Source organism: Pogonomyrmex barbatus, unplaced genomic scaffold (genome assembly GCF_055798465.1).
Source record: "Pogonomyrmex barbatus isolate J1 unplaced genomic scaffold, ASM5579846v1 scaffold9, whole genome shotgun sequence".
NCBI lineage: Eukaryota > Metazoa > Arthropoda > Insecta > Hymenoptera > Formicidae > Pogonomyrmex > Pogonomyrmex barbatus.
This window is the reverse complement of record NW_028297193.1, coordinates 5,032,418-5,054,118: the sequence shown is the minus strand read 5'-3', so window position 1 is coordinate 5,054,118 and position 21,701 is coordinate 5,032,418. Positions and strand designations below refer to the sequence as shown.

At 36.9% G+C, this 21,701-nt stretch overlaps 3 protein-coding genes and 3 long non-coding RNA genes across 8 annotated transcripts; 4 read left to right on the top strand and 2 right to left on the bottom strand.

The window, feature by feature from the left end:
* Positions 1-7: 7 nt before the first annotated feature.
* LOC105429053 (F-box only protein 32) lies at positions 8-14,753 on the top strand. The gene is made up of 7 exons (XM_011641758.3): positions 8-288; positions 10,574-10,620; positions 10,905-10,954; positions 11,163-11,349; positions 11,465-11,640; positions 11,736-11,986; positions 12,068-14,753. The coding sequence occupies exons 1-7, from the start codon at positions 167-169 to the stop codon at positions 12,264-12,266; spliced, it is 1,032 nt and encodes a 343-aa protein (XP_011640060.2). The 5' UTR covers positions 8-166; the 3' UTR covers positions 12,267-14,753.
* LOC148934548 (uncharacterized) lies at positions 1,108-1,811 on the bottom strand. The gene is made up of 2 exons (XR_016141312.1): positions 1,681-1,811; positions 1,108-1,469 (listed from the first exon to the last, which is right to left on the bottom strand). It is a non-coding gene; the product is annotated as an uncharacterized LOC148934548 (long non-coding RNA).
* LOC148934547 (uncharacterized) lies at positions 1,387-2,346 on the top strand. Its single transcript, XR_016141313.1, has 2 exons — positions 1,387-1,487; positions 1,731-2,346. It is a non-coding gene; the product is annotated as an uncharacterized LOC148934547 (long non-coding RNA).
* On the bottom strand, positions 2,513-11,218 carry LOC148934546 (uncharacterized). 3 transcript variants are annotated; one of them, XR_016141308.1, is made up of 5 exons: positions 11,080-11,218; positions 9,612-9,857; positions 6,025-8,499; positions 5,367-5,551; positions 2,513-3,569 (listed from the first exon to the last, which is right to left on the bottom strand). It is a non-coding gene; the product is annotated as an uncharacterized LOC148934546 (long non-coding RNA). The 3 variants fall into 3 exon arrangements; XR_016141309.1 differs by lacking the exon at positions 2,513-3,569 and having other exon boundaries at positions 5,265-5,551; positions 6,025-6,897; positions 7,093-8,499; XR_016141307.1 differs by lacking the exon at positions 2,513-3,569 and having other exon boundaries at positions 5,265-5,551.
* Positions 14,754-15,620: 867 nt separating the features above from the next.
* On the top strand, positions 15,621-16,852 carry LOC105429051 (uncharacterized). The gene is made up of 4 exons (XM_025218731.2): positions 15,621-15,865; positions 15,927-16,109; positions 16,177-16,391; positions 16,551-16,852. Exons 1-4 carry the CDS (start codon positions 15,751-15,753, stop codon positions 16,836-16,838), a joined length of 801 nt encoding a protein of 266 aa, XP_025074516.2. The 5' UTR covers positions 15,621-15,750; the 3' UTR covers positions 16,839-16,852.
* Positions 16,853-17,395: 543 nt separating this feature from the next.
* Positions 17,396-21,518, top strand: LOC105429054 (dihydrolipoyllysine-residue succinyltransferase component of 2-oxoglutarate dehydrogenase complex, mitochondrial). The gene is made up of 9 exons (XM_011641759.3): positions 17,396-17,643; positions 18,231-18,255; positions 18,397-18,448; positions 18,613-18,683; positions 18,764-18,891; positions 18,999-19,325; positions 19,397-19,572; positions 19,688-20,138; positions 20,245-21,518. Exons 1-9 carry the CDS (start codon positions 17,569-17,571, stop codon positions 20,377-20,379), a joined length of 1,440 nt encoding a protein of 479 aa, XP_011640061.2. The 5' UTR covers positions 17,396-17,568; the 3' UTR covers positions 20,380-21,518.
* The last annotated feature ends 183 nt before the right edge of the window (positions 21,519-21,701 follow it).

The following is a 21,701-nucleotide window of genomic DNA, read 5'->3' as shown; positions in this document are numbered from 1 at the left end:
GTCGTTCCGCGAGGCGCAGCGGACGCGCACGGCATATACTCGACGTCCGTGGACACGGCGAGGTGCGCCGTGCGCCGTCTCGGTATTGCGAGTGTCGCTCTAATCTCCCGTCGTTGTCGTCGTCGTCGTCGTCATCGTCATCGCCCTCGCCTGCCTGGCTCTAAGAATGCCGTTCATATCCAAGGACTGGCGCAGTCCGGGCGAGGAATGGGTGAAGACGGTCGAGGGCTGGGAGAAGAAGAAGATCCTCGAATGCGCCAACAACAAAACTCTCTCGATTCTCCTACGGTACGTAGGTTGTTCCTCTCGCTCTCTTTTTCTCTCTTTCTCCATCTATGCCCACCCGTCTGTCTCCTTCCGTCTCGCGCTCCTCTCCGTCGTCGTTCTTTGTTCCGTTTCGGGCCTTCCGCGCGGCGCACAGCTGTTACTTCAGCATTTACATCGATCCGACTGACAGCTCCGTTTGTTTACATGCGAGCGCGCGGGCTCCATTTGCTTCGCGAGGACGCGATCCACGACGGGATGCAGTCGCGGATCTCCAGCGAGCGCAGATCGTCCCTACTCATAATGGTCGTATTTCAGAACGAAACTCTCTCTCCTTCGCTGCGATTACTTCATTTATTCTGACTGTTTCTATATTTTGCACCACGTCATGGTTGCACACGACGAAACCTGTATATAACAGTAGCGTAATTAATTTCGAGAAACACGAACTAAGTCCAACGAGATAAGAAAGTTAATGCTGCCTGACAGCTACTCGACTTTCGGCTTTGCCAACAATATTTTATGATATTACTTGGCGAACGAGTTCGCGTCTCTACGATTTACGATTATCACGAGGCTGGCGTGCAATGTCCTTGCGCGATTACTGATCCTCCGGCGCGACCCGCGGGTGATACCATGTTACCCGGTTGGCTCATACCAGTTGTGACACAGGTGATTTTCAAGTTTGCATGCAGAGCATAACGCATAACATTATTCAAATTAACTTGCGATATGTAATACGCATAATACACGACGCGAACTTGCGCTTTGTTTCTCTTGTATTACTTGTAGAAGTAAAGTCGTCAAGAATACCTTGTCTATTCCTGAAATATGAATCGAATATCGAGTCCAAGATTCTTTATTCATAATTCTTTATTCAATTCTTTATTCAATTTTAAACTGCTGAGCTGACTCGAGCCGAATGCCGATATTTATTAAACAGCATCGAAAGAGAGTGAAGCTGCATATACCTGAATATGAAATCATTGTTCTTTGAGAATGAAAGACGTGCAGAAAAATAGAGAAAGTTCGGATAGCGAAGGCAGGCAGTCGAGCTCTCCAGTAATTTTTTTCATTGTGTTATCTCGTTCTTCAGATTGACATGATTGAGACTGGAATTAATCGCTGATGCTCCGATGTACGCTGCAGCTCGTGGGTGATGCCATTTCTGGCATCTCTCGACATAGAAGCAACTTTTCATTTCTCTGCAACGTGTTACAAATGTATCATTGAAAGGAAAAAAATCCCGATATTCGTAATATTATTGAGTCAGACTTTCATGGATTTAAATCGTTTCACAACATGCTGCGTTTTGCTTTCGAATTAAAATTAATTTGAAAGCAAAACGCAAATGATCTCGTGACACTGGCTGGTCTTTGACATTTCTAATTTGCGGTAATAAATAAATGTGCAAACCTGTTTCTCTTTAATATAACGCGGATTAAAAAAAAAATGTTATTTCGCAGTCGGCGTAATACACGCGCAAAAATCACGCTAAGGCTGACTCGTATTGAAACCGATTCACGTGCGTCTAGATTTTTATCAGCGCGATCAATCTGAACGCTTTGCGCTGGGACTAATCGAAAATCACGGGAATGGTATCGAAATATTGCACGTGAGTGAGAGTCGATTATTATATTTTTTTTTATATACGTTTTTTATATACGGCGGTGTTCCATCTCACGAAAGAGTTCACGCCCATAGGTTTCGTAACGTTCACTTTCTTAAGAATTAATTAGACGTTAATAAGAGTATTGACATTACTCTATTATTTTCCTCCTGGGGGGGGAAAAATGTCGGCTGCACTTGAGAACATTCGACAATAATAGAAGCCAATATAATTGCGTCATATTTTTCTTTCCTTCTATTTAATTTTTAAAGAAAGTGATAGAGTGCCTGTCTTTAAAGATAGTATAAGAAGAGAAATGTATAATCGAACTTAATAAATTTTGAAGTAACTTTGTTTCAGAATTAAACTATCATATAAGAAAGATTGAACTAAAAAATATATATAAATTTTTCTCTAGTTAAGAACTGATTTTATTTGCAAAAATATTTAATTAAACAAAACTAATAACAAAACTAATATCATTTCTATTTTGTCTTCTCAATTTTCTAAAAATACATAGCGATATAGCTTTTAATAACACATCACTCCGAAAGAGCGGAAGATATTCACTGCGTCTATAAAAACTTTTAACGATAGCAATTAATGTACATTCTCCAGTTCTATTTTTTAATCTTCTAAAAATGTACATTCTTCACACGTTTTTTTATTTTTCTAAATATATTGCGATGATTGCGATACAATCTACTTATACAAGAGTAACGCAACGTATCATTTCGAAACTTTGTTGATTTCCTTATATGCAACTATAGGATTCCGATTATAAATAGCAATTTCAAGATAATTTCAATTTTTAAGGAACTACTCGTCGGAGACGAATCGGCGTGTCCTCGGGAAGACTGGCGGTCGCGCATCACGATTTCTTCGACCGGATATTGAGCCCATTGTGCTCGTTGCACCAGTTGTGTTTGTGGCCGTGACAGACTTAGATAATTAGAATCGCGGCGCGTCCAGCCCGCACTCGCGAGCGCGCTGCCAAAGAATCGCGCCGCGAGTCTTTGTTTCCGCTGCGTCGCTCGTACGCGTGCATCTGGAAGCAGCTGTACCACGTAAACATACTTCTTCACGCGACTTATTGCGCCTCGTAAATAATCGTGGTTGGCGAGCGAGCCAAGCGCATGTGATCCTATTGAGTACGATCGATCATTCTTGCCCGTTAATTCCGCTTACAAAATGCGACGCTTTCGAGAAATCGAGAGAGCGACGCGAATTACGACCTCGTAGAAACGACTACAAGCTCTGGAACAATTATATTTTACAACGAGCAAAAATTCGAACGATATGCGGGTTATTCCTATCTAAATTGCACGATCCAATGCACGAATGCATTATTAAACAATAACTTTCCAAACCCGAGGCTTCATTCGATTTCCAGATTGCATTTAGTCAAAAGCTTTCTCTTTCGCGGGGAAGCTAAAGGCAGTACTCGACATTCTTTCTTAAGAGAAGTATAATACTTAGTAATGCTGATGTTTTTAAATTGTCTGTTTTATGTCGGATTTATGACGGCGTGCAATCGATTCGCAATGCGAACGTGATAACTGCTTCTTATTATTAGTTTCCGTGTCGATAGAAAATTTTCAAGGTAGTAAAACGCTTCTGTAAGTTGCTTCTGAGTATTACTTTTAGACAATAGTATCGCCTGAAGTAGGGTCACTTTTCCGCTTTCACCTGAAATCTGATAATTAATTTATTATAATCATCTCATAGATCCGCAACGACATTTGATGCTTAACGCTTAATTGCAATTCAACTCCCTAACTTCAAATAATCGATAATTGCTACATAACATACGCGAGAAGTTTGTTAATTTGTCGAGAATCCGCTATAGATTTGCAATTACGTATTCTCTTAACGTGACTATGCGACGTGAATACTCATCTAAACAAGAAATTAAGTAAATGATACAAATAACACATTATTATAATATTAATAAAAATGAAAATAAAATAATAATAATTTAAAATATTGATAAAAATGTTAAAATTGATAAATATGTTAAAAATGTGATTCAAGCTTACAAGTTAAAAAACAAGCTATATATTTAAAGAACAAAATGTAATAGATGATATTATTCAGTAGATAGAATCTTAAGTATCTAATAATTTTCTTTTTAAGTATTATAAATATAATAATATTTACACAAATATATATATTTCTTTTTTAAATTTGTATATATAAATTCAAGATAGCTTATATTCAAACTGTATATTTATCTATATTGTATATTTATCTATATTTGCATTTCATACGTAAATATTATCCATCATAGTTATTTTCGTATCGCATACTTTATCTTCATTTATTAATAATTTATCAATTAACTGCAGCATGTAGGAATGAATATATAAAATTCTCTTTCGAATGCGGATGTATCACTGCGCGTTTATCTCCGTTAGATTTCCGCCAGATACTGGCTAATGTTTGGCATTTCTCGCCCCACGCTGTTTGGAGTATTTATTTTTCAAGCCGTGCGATCCCGCACTGCGTATCCCTTGCGTTTCTAATTAACGGCGCGTGCGTGCTTGCATGCGTGCACACGTGCGTGCATCCGGGTTTTTTGCGAGCATACGTCCTGACTGTATACGTAGTACATGCAACACGGAACCTGCTATACTTTCGTAATATTTTTTTTTTGCCTCGTTGCGTTATATCGTATTCATGGCGTCATGGCTGATAACACTAATTTACAAAAAGATATTTCGTTTATTATTTTGAACCAGACAAGGAGCTTTGAATGCTGAAAATGATGAATCGTAAACTAAATTTTTCCAGCACCTCAGGTTTGCAAAAAGATAAAAGTTTAATATGAAAAAAATGACTTTTTACAATATTTGAAGATTTTTTATAAAGAAGATTAACGATATCTTGCATTTTTTTAATTTTAATATTTTACTTTGTATATTATGAAGAATTTTAATACAGAATTTTTCTAAAGTAGCACAGACCTTTGCTATCTTAGTGAGACTCTGTATTAAAATATTTCATAATATTCATAATAACTAAAAAATAAGATTAAAAAATGCATTTTATAGAGGACAGTACATTCATAATTTCTAATTAAAATTTCAAGATACGATGATTTACGACATTCTTTCCGGCATCCAAAAATTTATTTTATAAAAAACATCTTATCTGATTCAAAATAATGTTTTGCTGTAAACTTTAATATAATTCATTGATTATTACCGTTTATTAATTATATCATCCATTTTTAGAATAAATATGATATTGCGATAAAACCGGAATGCAAGGCATAATAATATAATAAATTTTAATTTTGCCGACGATTAGCGAGATTTAATGATTATTTCCTGTATTGCATTAGCAGAAAAATATTCAAAGATATAAATTGCATAATAAAATGTAGCATACTGCAGTCTTGTTATAAAATATACTTAAGAACTCAAGTACAACATGCTTCGTAAAGAATTTAATTTGGTATGCGCTATAATCGATAGAAAGATTTCTTTACCTAAATGTTTTGTATATCGTCGAGATGTTTGAATTTTACGAAGGAATGACCATCGACATCATGTTAAATTCACGGTGGCTGCACAGGAGAGTTTCGACAGAGCGCTCGACTTCGTTGCGCTTTCTTGCACTCGCTGAAAGAAACCATCACACTCGTTCTTTTCTCTCACACTAGATGAAGACGAGCTGCGGGATTAAAACTAAAAGTTAATAGGGTTTCCCGGAAGCTCAGATTGGAAAATCTGTAATAGAAGATTCAATATCCATGTTATATCTATGATAATATCGACTGTTCAACATTTTTATTAAAAAAGCTGGCTTTATCGAATACTCCAGCAATCCCATAAGTCTACAGTCCTACAGGCTTCAAATATCAGATAAGATTGATTTTATTAAAAGTTCGAACAATTTCTTTTAGAGAAATAAAACGCGAATCGTGCGCCTCAACATTGGATATGGACAAGACAGACGAATCTCTTCTCTTTGGAAGAGTTTGTTTGGCATTTTCATCGATGAGATTAGGCATTCTTGAGCGGGCTAGATCGAATTCTCAAAACGGGAAAATACTAGCGCGTGTCTTGCCGATGCGGAAGTGGGTCGTGACCCAGCTACTAACGTGACCTGCACCAATTCGCAAACCGCTCACGGTATATACGTACCCACACAGCCTTGATAAATTCGGTTAGACGGCGCGGGCTCTTCGCGTCGAATTTGTCGACCAGGATGTTCTGCTTTCGCACAATATCAACGGAAAATGGTATGGAAATACTTGGAAAATGGTACCAGAAAAATCCTCTCTACTTGTTCTTATACTTTTGTTCTTATACTAATAAAAGACTTCCCCTTCAATCTCCTTTTTTTTTTTACATTCTGCAAACAAGGACGGAATGAGTGAAAATTTTGGAAGATCCTCTTCACGCGAAGAAATATGTCGCTTTCTTCTTGAAATCTACAAGAGATATTTTATTGCGTTTAAAGGCGTTTATTTATAAGAAAAATATCTCTCCGCCGGGATCGCTGTCGACCTGGTTGTCGCGCAATTAATGAGGCACTTTTTTTACCGATATTATCACGCCGCGTACACGTAATGATCTCGATACAGTTAGACGAAATGGCTGGAAAGTCCGGACTGTTGCATGCGGAAGATTTAAAGGCCAGTTTTCTCCGTTTCCCTCGTGTGCTCGTTGGCTTAACTTATAACTGATGCGCCCACCCGCGCCATTATTTCGACAATTCAACCGTACAACCATCCTACGCGCGTTTTCCCAGCCTGGACGGGATTAGCCGTGATGCGCGCATCACGAAAGAGTTCGATGAACTCGAGAAGTAAAAGTTTCGCACAGCGGCCGATCTCTATATTCGCGAATTAATTATTCGCGCGTTACGCAGTACAAAGCCGTTTCTGCACCGTATTTTCTTTCGCGCGGGGTTATCTCGTGTAAAAAATCACCGTTATCCGCCTTCATCGGCCAGCTTACACATCACGCTGCTCTGACTCGTGAGCGCTTGTCACGAAATGAGTATTGCTCGAACTAAAATATGAAATATATAATTCAACGTTAAATAAAACTTAAAGAAATCAGAATAGTAAAAAATATGTACATTAAAAAAAATAAATAAAAATAGAAGACACACTAAGCGTTTGATTTATCAAATATGTATCTATGTGTATATTTTAAAGAAGGTAAATAGATAAAATTATAAAAAATTGATCTCATTTGCCTCACGTTTTATTTATAACCCAAGCGGCATTCCAATTTCTTTACGCATCTTCCGCTATTTCTTCTATTCTTGGTTGATCGTTTAGTTTAGTACACATCCCTTGAATTACTCGTTTCACGAGAAGCCCGACGATCCTTGAAAATAGTCTTGTTTTTTACATCCTGAAATAACAAAGAATTTATCAAGCACTCAGCAACGGAGCTATATCCGTTTCAGTTCAAACTCGGATATAGTCTTGTTCGTGAGTTTCTTTAGCTATATTCATTATCTGTCGCTGAAATTTTCAGCGTCGTTACACTTTTCCAACACTTTTATATCGTCAGATCTTTCAAAATTTGTCTCTGTTTTTTTAGAAATTTTTATTGGAATGAATCTAATTTAACTGTTCTATATCGCAAACGCGAATGGAATAAAATTATTTTCTTTCTCCAAGTATAGAACGCACTTGCTTTATACATTAGTCTTCGTATATTGTACAGAACTAAAATAACCAACGTCCTTCTGCGGCTCGGAACTAGAAAGAGAAATGAGGGAATGAAGAGACCGCAGAACTTTCCAAGTCATATTTATCTTCTATCAACGTACTGCACTTGTAACTTTGAAACTATGTCACAGAGTTAATCATTTTTGTGTTATAAATATTATTGAGATACTTAATGCGGAGCAAAATTATGTTATTTTATTGTTAATTATGAAACATTACATTCCCAAGAAGATTAAAATGTTTCCGAAACAAAAAGTCCTCTGTTTTCAATTATTCGTAACACATAACTTTTAATATTTTAATATAATACTATTGCAACATTTCAATCAACACTCGTCCCAATCGAAAGATCTATTATTAATATAAAATAAGTAATTCTGATAACACGCATAATATGACGTCAAATGTATATTCTGATATATGATGTTTGTCCTTCTACCCTCAAGCCATAGAACATTGGCGTGGCATTGATCGCTCCAGTTGCAGGGTATCGATATTGAACGGTGTCGAGAGATTCCCGCATTTATGATTCTTTATTCAAAGCATGCGTGCTACACGCGTGTCTACAGCTGATCTCTCGTAATGAGCGTTATGAGTTACATAATCCATCTCATGGACAAGATATTTTCTTCTCTCTCTTTCTCCATCTGTCTCTCTCTCTCTCTCTCCGTCTCTTCCTGCATCACTCAAGCTTATTAATATAAGGTCTCCTATGGGCTATTTGATAGCCTTAAATGCCCCATTGAGCCTGCAATTTGAAAGGGCAAGGGCACGGCGTCGTATGAGGCATGATGCATCATTGATCGATTTGTTAAAATCGAAAATTTCCTCCCCCATCCAGCCTCGCTCATGCGGAGTCACAAATACGTCCGCACGCAAGGCTGCTGCATGTGCGCACGAGTTAACGTACAAGGTCGTCGTTGCGTCCCTATAATAGAACATCGCTGTCATGCCATAGACAGAATCATAAGTGACGAGAAAAGTGCGACGAAGTGCAATGCATTTCTGAGTATAAAAAAAGAAAACAATTATCTTAAATATTTCAAGATTTTCAATTTGAGGATTTGTAAAAACATAAAACGATGTACGACAAATTTAAAAAGTTTAACAATAACATTTGTTAGTTGATATAATTAGGATAGTTTTTTGGTTTTTTAGTTTTGTTTGTAATTGCATTTTTTTAGGATTTAGAAAAATTTTTTTCCTAATAAGAATCGTTTACAAAACTCTATTAGCAGAGTAATCTGGCATCTGGCGATTTTGACATTCAGATCCAATATAACTATGTCCTTAGATCTAAAATTAAAAATTTTGAAAAAATCGTTTTTTTAAGTATTATTTTAGATAATCCACAAGAAAAAGAGGGAAGAACAATTTTACTAAAATATTTAAAAATTTAGACAAAGGTCAGAAAATAACTTTTTGGGCCATCAAAATAATTATGTAGAACGTTCAAGTTGTTCAAATTATGTAGAATATTCAACGTTGATTGAATGTAAAAACAATTTTTGTAGTATTATTATATTTAAACGTCTTGTATAATTATTTTAATGAACAAAATTATGTTCAGATTTTATCTGTCGAATTTTTCGATATTTCAAGAAAATTACTTTTTTCGTTTTCGTTTTCGCATAAACGTTCGCTGAGAATCTCGTATCGCGGACATAACTTTTAAACCGATTTATAAATGACCGAATTTAATAAGTATCGATCGCGGGTACTTTGAAACTTCTAAATTAACGAGGATGGCCGCGGATTAATCCCCGACATTTTAAAGACAAGAATAAATCTCATGCATATCAACGCGAATATTTGAATTCCTTGCTTAGAAAATAGCATGTGTTGTAATCTAGTGACAGTTAAATAATCGATGTCGCATCTATTAAAAGACGATAGAATCATCTTGCGGTGACACGCGGTGTGTAATAGGATTTGCTGCAATTCCGATGCATTTTTCCGCTTCCTCGCACTTCTCATATGTCGCGACTGAAACAAGAACGTTATTGTAATCGATAAAAATGACCGTTAATGTCTACTTACGAGATGTGTCTGTGTTAATTATGATCAGCGTATTATAAAGCAATTACAGTCTCCGTTGACAACGGTGAAGGTGCATCATTGATCGATTCTCGAAACAGATTCGTCGTGGCTGGTTTAACTGATTATATCGTAGACAGGAACGCCTACATGTATTTTTCTTCTCTTTCGTCCAATACTGATACGATGCTAATATTAACATAACTCACTATTTCTTGACAGTAAACTGTATTCGCTCTTCTAACTGCGCTGTAAAAATTAAAAATCCATTGTTTTTTATTTAAATAAAACGATATCAGTTGTTGCATTACGCAAATAATCAGAAAATATTAATTTTCTTATGAAAATATTTAAAATTGATATTACTAAGAATTGATAATTATTATCTAGACTTGAGATTATTAGAATTGATAATTATTGATATTATATGTATATATCTGTGTCATATTGTGAAATAAAATTCTATTGAAAAAGGCTGTAGGAAAAACGGGTTTAAGCGTCCCACGAAGCTGTTTCTTGAACATTATTAGCTACGATAGTCTTTCCATGGTCAAACTAAAGCTAACTCCGTTGAGATGTAGCAGCCGCGAGTTCGCTGAAACCGGTCGCGGTGTATTGTGCCATAATTGGGATACGTATATTAGTGCTTCCAGCATCTCGCGTGAGGAATCTCCTTCGCTTCTATTCGGCATAAGAATAAAATAAAATCGTAGATTAATAAGATAACTTATTCTGAAACAAATTACATTTCATTTCGAAAAGTTTTTGTCATTATATTTCATATCGTGTATTTTAAATACAAAAAAATTAGACGGAATAATACACAATAATATAAAATTTTGAGCACGACATACATAATTTATATCCTTTTTCGAAAAATTCGAAAATTTTTATGTTTTCGCGTTTTCGAAATTTCATGGAATTTTTCTGATGTATCACGTTTAAATTACTATCTTTTCTTACAGCGGCGAAAAAGATGTCGGCGATAAGAAGGAGAAAGACAAGAAGAAAGGTGAGTAGCGTAGTTCATATTGAAATCTAAGGACTTATCGATTTCAGTCTGATCCAAGACCTTCGTTAGCTATAATTATAAATCCAAGTTTGTTGCACACTTTTTTTTCTTTCTTGTCATTTTGCTATGATATTAATAATTTTACGTCGATGATTTGTAAATAACGTATCGAGGTCGAGTAATTTTCTTTTTGCACTTCTCTGGATGAGCAATAATAGCGGCGGTTTTAGTGAAATGACATTCGTAAAGAGCTCTGGCCGATGAATGTTTTTCTTAAATTTCAGAAAACGCCGTCCAACCACATTGTCACATCACGCTGAAGTGTACACGCGAGGTGAGTGACTCCTTCCGGCCCGGTCTTAATTTAGACACAACCTTGTGCAAGAGGAAAAAGACTGGGATTTGCCCGATAGAGACAGGTTGAGTGTGGTGAATAAGAAAAAAAAGAGCAAAAAATACCAGTAACAAACTGTCGACGGCTCTTGTATCTCCTATACTTAGACATTGTCGAGCGGGATCATTATCCGTTCCTAAATTTACAGATTGCCGGCTTCAATGGCCTGAGTGACGCCCTAAAGAGGCTGGATTTCCTGTCTGCGGTACATGACTGCCGTCGATTCAATTACATAGTTCGTCTTCTAGATCTCCTGGTCAGCCACAGAATGGGCGGTTTAAGCGGATGCGCTCAGAGAGTGCTCTTCAACATGCTCGAGGAAGTCGCTCTGGAAGGTAAGGAGATTTTATTTAAGAACTTATAAAATCTATTGTAAAATTCATTTAGCAATTTCACTATGTTTGTTAAAGGGGATGATTGTTATTCTTGTTGAATTAACCATTATTTTAGTGTCGCTATCGCAACAGCAGACGGGAAGATTGCGTCGTCTTATAGAGAGAGTTCGGGCCTTCAGTGCTGGTTGCTGCTGGGGCGGTAGACCCTTGGGTTCCGTTATCCTATGGGAGAAGCATAAAGCAGCTTTAGAGAGAATCTTACAAATTGCTTCGTCTATCACCATTACCCAGGTAACATTTAAAATATTATGTTAATATGGGGCAGTTTAAAAAAAAGATATTCAAAAAAAGATATGACTTAATCAATAATGAACGAGTCATTGTAGCCGGACGAGGAGCAGCAACCTCAATGGTCGGATCTACCGCCTGAGTGTCGTCGAGAAATACTCTTGCGCTTAAGCGATCCTCGAGACATTGAAGCTTCGTCCGAGGCATGCGAACATCTTGCCGTTCTAGCGCAGGAACAACGAATTTGGCGCGAGCTCGCCCAGTATCATTTCACGCCGCAGCAGATTGCTATCACGAGACAAAATAATCCCGGAAAAGACTGGAAAGCTATATTCACTATTGCTCGAAGGTGATTGTTCTTTTATATGCGAACGACAATGTCGGTTTAACATTCGAAAATATGAGTTTCAACATTCTTGACTTTACTCAGATCATTTGGATTACGAGAGGAATACGCCGAGATGATACAATTATGCCGCAATTGTCGTTGCTTGTTCTGGCGATCGTTGGGCCATCCTTGCATCGCGGATCAGGATCCGGCGTTTCAGGAGAAACTGGCGGACGTCGACCAGGCGTCCCTCCACGTGCCGATCCCTCCGCAGACCTTCCTGAAATTCTTCTCGCTGTGAAAACTCTCGCGACACGACTATGTAATAGCGTGTAAGAATGCGTGGTGTGCGTGCGGAAAAAACGGAAGCGGTGACGTGACTGCTGAATGATTGCTGTTCGTTGAATGCACGCGCGTGTACATGAGAGAAAATAATAGAATGATGTTTTAAAAAATGTTGCTCTGCACTTAGAGAGACTCTAAAACGTTATCTTCTGAAAAATATATTTAACTCGAGATATATTCTCTCTTTCTCTTTCTCTCTTCTGTCTCTCAACATACCGCATGAACCTGAAAGATAGAGATCAGTACTAGGAATAGTCCTTTGAGAAATTCGACGCCGATCTTAATGATTATTTGGAGGCCTACTTATTTAACGCGAATGAGCTTGAACATTTCAGAGACTCAAAAGCCGCCCAGAATCAGGAAAACACAGACACGTGTGCCTGCACAAACGCCACTCGATACGCGGATCAATATCTTTTGAAACTCTAACTTTAACTAGTCTATAATTAACAAGTCGCTCAAGTTTCGTCAAGGGGAGGTCAATTCCGAACTCTCTCTCTCTCTTTCTCTCTGGCTCATTCTGTATTTTGATCGAGTACGATTGATATTTTCTGGTCATTGGAATCTTCAGTGTAACACGAGATTCCTGATCTGCTTTCCTTTGCTTCAAGATTCCTATGGATACGTTCTAAGAACGATAAGGGAGGATATTTTTCATTATCCTTCGAAGTTATGGTTGTAGAAAGTAGGCACTAGTCGTGTAATGATGTTGTTTGCGATGAAAAAAAAAGTTATCGCACGTCCGTTCAAAAAGATCGCGCAAGGATGTGTTATCGACTCACACCGGCATGCTTTCGGTGCACTCGAAGCCGACGAATGACTATGTGTGATTTTGCAGTAGCGCGCCTCGAGAGACGTCTTTGCTGATAATAGCGTTATCCTTTAGCATCAGTCTTTGTAAGTTCTTCGCCGATTTATTAACACTTGTTGTGCTAACGAGATATCTCGAAGTAGATTTGATCTTCAATAGCAAGACTTACTTCTTTGTCTTAACATGCGTTATCTGAAACGAACCCGATTTTAATGAAAAAAAGCTAAAGGGAATTTCTTGTGATTGCATGCGAATGCGCTGTAAACATTAAGATATTTTTTTTATATATTAACGAAGACAATCGGCTTTATTCTCGAAGAATACTCTCTTCTTCTGTCATTGCAGAATCATTTCGATATTAAAAATACAAATATATATTAAAAATACATGAAAAAATAGACAAAAAAGACCGTTATAATATAAGAATAAAATATGACTTTAAAACGCGACATATACTCGCCGGTGCAATGAAGAGAAATGCGATTATTTTTTTAGACAGATTAAAATATTTTAGGTGCTCTATTGCATTTCGAAATTGCATTTAAGCATTGCATTAATTAATTAAATTAATATTTGCGCTACTTTTATTGTCTCCAACGACCAGCGAGCATCCAGTGATAAGCGTGTCGATTTTAAGTAATTTTATCGTAATGTAAGATATTGTTTTTTGTGCAATTTCTGTCCTCTTTTTCTTCGTTTCTTTTTTATTTTGTAGCGATATAACGAATTGTAACATACATTTCCAAGCTGTCTCTGACTATAGAAACGACGATTGTTATCGTGAGTTTCGGAAGGACAGTTCGACGATCGTCCCAGTGTTGTGATGAACATGTACATTAGCTAACTTACAAAGTACAAAACATATAAATCATCATTATTGCCGATCGAGAACAGACGCGTACAGGGATCTCGAGATTCCCTCTTGTCGTCGTCTATACAGGGTGTTGTAGTTAAAGCAATACACAGAGGATAACATATATACATTCGAATTTTCATGTTCAGTACGTTTGTTTCTTCGAAACTAGGTCCTACATTCGCACTACTTATCGCGGTGCGCGCGTTCGTATTCAAGCTATAAGCCGTCGGAATTTTAAATAAGAAAGACCTAAGTTACGATATGTAATATGTGACAAGAAAAAAAAGAGTAAATTACACTGCTGTATTATATATTTATATACATAAAATCGGAGAATGAAAAATCATACTGCCAAAGCTGGATGCTATTGCATTTACATGAGACGAGCCGCGAAATGTTAGACTTTGTGTAAAATTTCTCCGCATAGCGACTGGGACAATTTTTTTGATATTCGCCGTTTTATCCGTAACTTTGTGAGAATCACTGCACGACTTAAAAATGCATTACTAACCTAGTCAGTATAAAAGAGTGGCGACCAAAATCGCGATTGAATCGCGATCCTAACGTGGCTACGAGCTCCCGAGAAAGATCCTGAGAATTCCGGCAGCTCTCAATTGTGTACATTAATAATCCAACGAATTGGTCCCTAAGGTGTGTACATATATTATATGACTATTATAAAAGCGATCGGGATTATTTTACTTACATAAGCAGATGTGTAGAGCAGTGTTGTGCAAAATGCTTCAAAAAATAAACTTTATTTAAATATATACAAATGTCAAAGTCCGTTGGCTGATCTGAATGAAACCTGTTACTCTTGTTGCATGACTGTTTCAATTATAATTTTATTTTCTGACCAATATGAATCTGGAATAAGTCTGGATATAAAAAAATATACAATAAAAGCCAATTCATATGTAAAGCCTGTTTCTTATAAAACTACTCAGAATGAATTCTGATTGGAATTGTTTAATTATTTTCTAGCTTTCTATTGTATGTTGTAAAAAAATGGGATAATTCTAATCAGAATCCATTTCGAATAGTTTTATATTTTCTTAAATAATTAAAAAAAATCAACTCGAAGAGAAAACAGAAACTAAACATTTTTACCTCAGGCTGTTGGTTCGAAATAAATTTATATATCTGTATGAATGTCTTAATTTTAATTTCGATTTATTTCATTCTTTATTTTTTTCTAATTCTTAGAATTAAAAAGAGCAAATTATCAAGATTAACCTACATTAGCAGAATTAAATAGAATTGGAAAAAAAAATAAATAACTAAAAAGATAAAATTAATCAGAGATTAAAGTTATCCATATTGGTAGAAATGGACATAAGTCAATCAAAGTGATCAATCAAGTGATTTCCATTTTAATTGCGTCAGGATTTTGCTAGAAATACTTCAACAATCTCACAATCCTTTGACAAACTTCGAGAACTTTTTCATTTTTTAAATCGCGCAAAAAAAACCAAAATGTTCTTTTTACCGACAAGATGTTATCAATGCCCTCTAAAATCCGACTGCGATATTAAAATTGGAGTGACATTGGCGGATGGTAAATTTTAGAAACATGATTCCAGCGCGATTAGCGAATTTTCTTCGTAATCTTTTCAAATTGTCTTCTGTTAATCGTGCATCGAGCAAGAATCATTCATTCATTTTTCTTTAAAGTATTTGTTAAATGCGATTAAGAGAATTGTGAAATCATCACTAACAATAAAAGAACATTCATTAATTTACGAGAAATCGAATCCGAGTTCGTTGAAACAAATGTCTGACAAGAAATCAGCAAATTGTATCACTACTTTTAGCAAAGAGGAGTATACGGATTACCAAAAATATCTCTCGTCAAAGCAGGAGTGGCCTGGGATTAATATCAAAGCCGGTGAGAATAAATTTTTTTGCCATCTCGGATCTCAATATGATGATGTCAATTCTAATTTCAGATTCACGAGCAACATTAAATGTACCCGTGCTCATTATGGAATTATTTCGATTAGTACCCTACAAAGAAGGCCGTTATGTGCATTTTCACCCATTCAATATGCCTTATATTAAAGTACGTAAAATTGAGCTAGTTGGAACCATTAGGAATGTTAAGCGTAATGCTAATAATCTATCTCTGACAAGTAAGATATAAACAAGAAGCTTTAGCAAAGTAAGTGAGAGAATATCTGAATTCTAATCTTTTTACAGTTGAGGATGGAACAGGAGTGGTGGAAGTTAATTATAAATTAGAACAATATATGTTATCATTGAAACAACGGCAACAAATTGATGAGAAGTATAGGCACCAAGCTGAAAATTTGAGAAGCAATAAGATGAAAATGAATAAAAATTATCCAAAGAAGTTTCCCAAGATACGTCCAGGATTCTCCTATCCATGTGATGTATCTCTGCATGATGTAGCTGTAAGTGTTTAAGAGATCTCATATATATATATATATATATATATATATATATATATATATATATATATATATATGTATATATATATATATTATATATAATTAAAAATATAGAGAATTATATTATAAATTATTTGTTGCAACGATTGCTTTTATTGACAGATTCTGGAGAATGAATGGTGGTCAGAGACAAACGGTGGTTTGTTAGGTAAAGAAATTCAACCTTTTGATTATGTACATGTCATTGGATATCCATATTTTGATACAAAGTTCCAAAGGATGCCAGAAGAAATCACAGCAGAGTTTATTGAGCATGCAAGACTGACTGTGTTTGCATTATTTGTTACATGTATCTCTGAAGAGATGTATAATAAAAAATTATCAATATGGATAGGCACCACTATTCGCCAAAGATATACTGAGAATCAAGGCTGTACAAAAAATAAATAAGTCTATAGAAATTACATTGAGACTATGTAATGTATGTTATTTTTCTTTTATTTTCTTTTATGTAATGTATGTTATTTTTTTTTTTATTGTTATATATAGGTTGTATAAGATTATAATTATAATGTTATATGAGGAAGTCATGTAAATCTTGATGTCTCAAATATAATTTTAATACATTAATAGCAAAGAAAGCTACAATTCCTGTTTACAGAAATCTGTTCCTGTATAATTTGCACATTGCTTTTTTTCCAAAATATTAGTAATAATAGTTCAGCCTTATTTATTTCACATTGACTACAGGAGACATAGTAAAGGGCATCAAGAAATAAAGAAGATTTAAAAAATTTTTTAAATAATATGTATCAAATTTAAAATTTTAAAGATCGGAGAAACAGAGAGAGAATATACAAATATTTTTAGTTTTTATACACAAAATAATGTAGTCCGAATATGTAAGAGATATACGAAATTTTCTTTTACAATATCCTTCAAACGTTAGACTCCATCTCACATGGTGGAAAAATAAAACACTAGTGCAGTCCATTCTTAACAGATGTCGCTCATCCGATCATAACCCCTCATCTCTCAGAATCTACCCACTTCCGAGTTCCGAGCCCTGTCGGTCTCCGCCGCGAGAAATCGTGCGCGCGTGCCATCGTTCCTATCTGCCGCTGCCTGCTGTTCGTGAACGGACGTTCGAGTGCGAGTGTACAGTTCATCTGTCCGAGGGATGGCCGCGATGCTGTCCAATTGTTCGCGGCTTGTGCCACGCGTGATCACGCGGAGTAGCGTGTTGCGGGCCGAGGTGAGTAGGCGAGAGGCGAAATGCTTTTCTTGAGTCACTTTCCCGCTCTGCATCGATTCCTCCTAGCCCGCCTAACTCACGGCGCTCGAGCCCATGCTCGTTCCAAGGGTACGGAATTTAATCCGAGAAATGTTCACCGAATCCTGGTTCCATTTGTTCTTCCCCCGAGATTCGTCAAGGCTCCTCCGGTTCTTTTGACTGCGACGGCGATTACATAATATGCGCCTTTCTCGACCCGAGAATTTCCTCGTGACTCGCGTGGAATATCGTCACCTGTCAAATAAGTTTCCCTAATCGCCGGTTCTCCTCGGCAAATAATCTTGACATCACAATCATTCCATTGATTGACATTGATTTTTGTTTTCTCTTTGTTTTTCTTCTATTTTTTTATCTTTCCGCGATGGAAATAATGATTATTTTTGTGACTATTTTTATCCTCGGCGAGGCTGCCGTATCGTGTCGGTATTTCATAAGATCGCTCGCTCGTTTTTCTAAGAATTTTATCTTTTTTCATTGGTTTGTCGCTGCCGTGTCGAACATGTCATTGTTGGAATAAGACTAACTAGTTCCGTTCGTTCTTTTTACAGGTTGCGAGATCGTTGTATAGTCAAGGTAAGATTAATGAGAGATGACATATAAAACACTGATAAGACACTGATGAAATATAACGAGGACTCAGAGCAACAGCAATATATGTCGATTGGAAAAGCTTATCAGCAAAAAATGATTAACTGTAATAAATCATTTTTATAGGACGTACTGTAGTTATCCATGCTGAGCATGTAGCCAATACCAAATCTCTGTTGTAAGTAACATTGTATGCATTATTTTATATTTCTATTTTTATATTTTTTAAATTAATTGAAATTTGATATTGATAATGTTTGAAGAACAATAGTTTTTTGATGCTATGTTAAGTTTCTAAAACTGGGACAAAGATTAAAAAAGATTAAAATATTTTGTTTGTAGATGCAAAAAGTACAAGGCAAACCATTTTTGGATAAATCAAGCAAGACATATACATTCAACTTCAGCACTATGTAAGTGTTGCATGTTCCATACTATAATTTATTAATAAAGATTGAGATTAGAATTTATTTACAATTTGCATTATCTAAAGGGGAGATCAGAGAAGTTGTAGTTCCCCCATTTGCCGAAAGTGTGAGTGAGGGCGATGTGAGGTGGGAAAAGAAAGTTGGCGATCAGGTGAAGGAAGACGATGTTCTTTGCGAGATCGAAACGGACAAGGTGTGCATTTTGAATGTTTCACGTTTCTTTTCGATTATAAAGAATAAGAGTAATAATCGCAATGATAAGAGGCATTCCACATTTAATCGCCCTTATCCTTCGGTTAGACTTCGGTTCCTGTGCCGGCGCCTGGATCCGGCGTCATAAAGGAGCTTTTCGTTAAGGATGGCGATACCGTGAAACCGGGACAAAAATTATGCACCATTGATATTGGTGCAACCGCTGCAGCTGCCCCAGAAAAAGAGCCACCTGCAGCACCTGCGGAAGCGCCACCACCAACACCAACCGCACCACCACCTCCGCGTGCAGCTCCATCACCACCGCCGCCGCCGCCGCCACGACCTACGACACCACCAATTCCTCCAAGCACTCAACCACCACCTCAGCAGGCTCCTACCGTGTCGATGCCTGTAGCGGCCATTAAACACGCCCAGGTAAATATCAATGATGAGTATTATTGTATATATAACTTCTTAAGATTATGATGTGAATAATATGATTTCAGTCACTAGAAGGCGCGAAAGTACAGCTACCTCCTGCCGATTATACACGTGAGATAATCGGCACTAGGACAGAGCAACGAGTGAAAATGAACAGAATGCGCTTGCGTATCGCGGAACGATTGAAGGACGCACAGAATACGAATGCTATGTTAACCACATTCAATGAAATTGATATGAGGTAATTTCAATCATTGTCATATCTGTGTCATATGTGTGTTTGTGTATGTTTGTATGCGTTCATATGACATTATTCTTACGTATTTTTATTTAATATAATTTAATATAATTTGCAGTCGCATTATTGAGTTCCGAAAGATGCATCAAGAATCGTTCTCGAATAAGTATGGCATCAAACTTGGTTTCATGAGTCCGTTTGTCGCGGCTAGTGCCTACGCTTTAAAAGACCAACCTGTGGTGAACGCCGTGATAGACGGCACCGACATAGTATATAGAGATTACGTAGATATTAGCGTGGCCGTCGCGACACCAAAGGGACTTGTTGTGCCGGTACTTCGCAGCGTAGAGAACAAAAACTTTGCCGAGATTGAAATTGCCCTGGCCGCTTTAAGCGAGAAAGCAAGAAAAGGAAAGATCACAGTTGAGGACATGGACGGTGGTACCTTCACGATAAGCAATGGTGGTGTTTTCGGCTCGATGTTGGGAACTCCCATCATTAATCCACCGCAGAGCGCGATTCTCGGTATGCACGGTGTTTTCGACAGACCGATTGCCGTTAAGGGAGAGGTAAATTTAAACGAAATACATAGGATCTTTTAATTGCATTCTAAACTCGTAATTGTAACTCGCGTCGCGAAATCGCCATCGCTTGACGAACATTTGATGTTTTCAGGTTGTTATTCGACCAATGATGTACGTGGCTCTAACGTACGATCATCGGCTGATCGACGGACGCGAGGCTGTGATGTTCCTGAGGAAGATCAAAGCTGCTGTGGAAGATCCTAGGATTATCTTGGCTGGCCTTTAATAACTTGAGACATGCTTATCACGCGCGTTAATGCGTATGTTAACGATACGTACGATCACTGTGGATAAATAAGAGCGCGACAGAGAGTCTGGAAACTCGACCGAGAGTCTTCCCGCTCCGGAAATCTATAATCATTGAAACGTTTCGTAAGAAACATTTGTTGATACTTTGTTTCGAACGCCGTCAATCTCCAAATCGCACGTGGAATGACGCGACAAGTGCAGTCACAATAAGCACACGAACTAGTCCTATTTATTATCTCGAATTGCAGCGAAAAGTTTATTTTATTTTACACCTCAGTTAATACATTGTAGAACCGACGTAATTTTTTTTTTTATTGAAATTTTTTCACTACAGATGACAATTACCGGACCGATAGTCGCGTTCTCATGAACATTTGTATTTTCCGTTTTCTCTGTTCACGCTCAATCAATGTCGAGGGCGAGGCACAGAGAGAAGCTAGAGATCGAGAAAAGCTAGAAGGTACTTACTTTAAGTACTCTAGATGTAGATCCACAAGCTAAAATAAAATCTCACCAATCTAAGTCTCTTTAGCGTTGTTGAATTGTGCGTCACTGTAGGATATAAGTAACGTGACTCTCAATTGAGTTATTTAAATATATGAAGGAATGATATTACTGTTTTGCACTTGTGCGTTATAGCATCTTGAGATTATCTCATCGCACGTGGAACGACTTTCGCACCTCGAAAGGGAAAGCGGAATATTCACGATTCTAAATCAAAAGTTTGCTAAGTAAGAAGATAAGGATCGTGTGTTTGTGTGCGAGAGACATGTTCCTGTGACGTGCAGGATGGAGGGCTGGGAGGGAAGGGAATGTTTAATCACGCGTTAATGTACAAAAATAGAGCACACTGCCAAGCAGGCGAACATTTAAAGTTGCCGTTCGAGTATATTCGATATAAACTCAATCTCAGTGGTGCATTGATAACAGTGGAGTTGTTATCTCGCGATGTTTCCATCATCGTGTCTGCATCGTCGGATCTCGATGAATAGCTTTGTACGTGAAAACTTGCGAATGCTCTCTTAGTCCCATTATGTAAGATATATTGTATATCTTTCGATACTATGTATTAACGAATGCGAAACCCATATAAAGTATGCTGATTGAACGTCGAAATCTCATTTCATTTTAACGATGTTATTGCAGATCCTCGAAGAATTGCTAATGATTTTAAAATTGATTATTCATAGCTAAATCAATTAAATTCTCTAAGAATGTTTATCCTTGAGGAATATAAAAAAAATTGTGCTTATTACAATTAAGATTGTTTGAAGACGATGAAAGATACGCGAATTATTT

Excerpts from the sequence above, each read along its gene's own strand:
- LOC105429051 (XM_025218731.2), top strand. The coding sequence starts at position 15,751 with ATGTCTGACAAGAAATCAGCAAATTGTATCACTACTTTTAGCAAAGAG. Across the intron at positions 15,866-15,926 it reads TGGGATTAATATCAAAGCCG|ATTCACGAGCAACATTAAAT; the intron begins GTGAGAATAAAT and ends TTCTAATTTCAG. Across the intron at positions 16,110-16,176 it reads TAATAATCTATCTCTGACAA|TTGAGGATGGAACAGGAGTG; the intron begins GTAAGATATAAA and ends ATCTTTTTACAG.
- LOC105429053 (XM_011641758.3), top strand. The coding sequence starts at position 167 with ATGCCGTTCATATCCAAGGACTGGCGCAGTCCGGGCGAGGAATGGGTG. Across the intron at positions 10,621-10,904 it reads GGAGAAAGACAAGAAGAAAG|AAAACGCCGTCCAACCACAT; the intron begins GTGAGTAGCGTA and ends CTTAAATTTCAG. Across the intron at positions 11,987-12,067 it reads ATATTCACTATTGCTCGAAG|ATCATTTGGATTACGAGAGG; the intron begins GTGATTGTTCTT and ends GACTTTACTCAG.
- LOC105429054 (XM_011641759.3), top strand. The coding sequence starts at position 17,569 with ATGGCCGCGATGCTGTCCAATTGTTCGCGGCTTGTGCCACGCGTGATC. Across the intron at positions 18,256-18,396 it reads GAGATCGTTGTATAGTCAAG|GACGTACTGTAGTTATCCAT; the intron begins GTAAGATTAATG and ends TCATTTTTATAG. Across the intron at positions 19,573-19,687 it reads TTCAATGAAATTGATATGAG|TCGCATTATTGAGTTCCGAA; the intron begins GTAATTTCAATC and ends TATAATTTGCAG.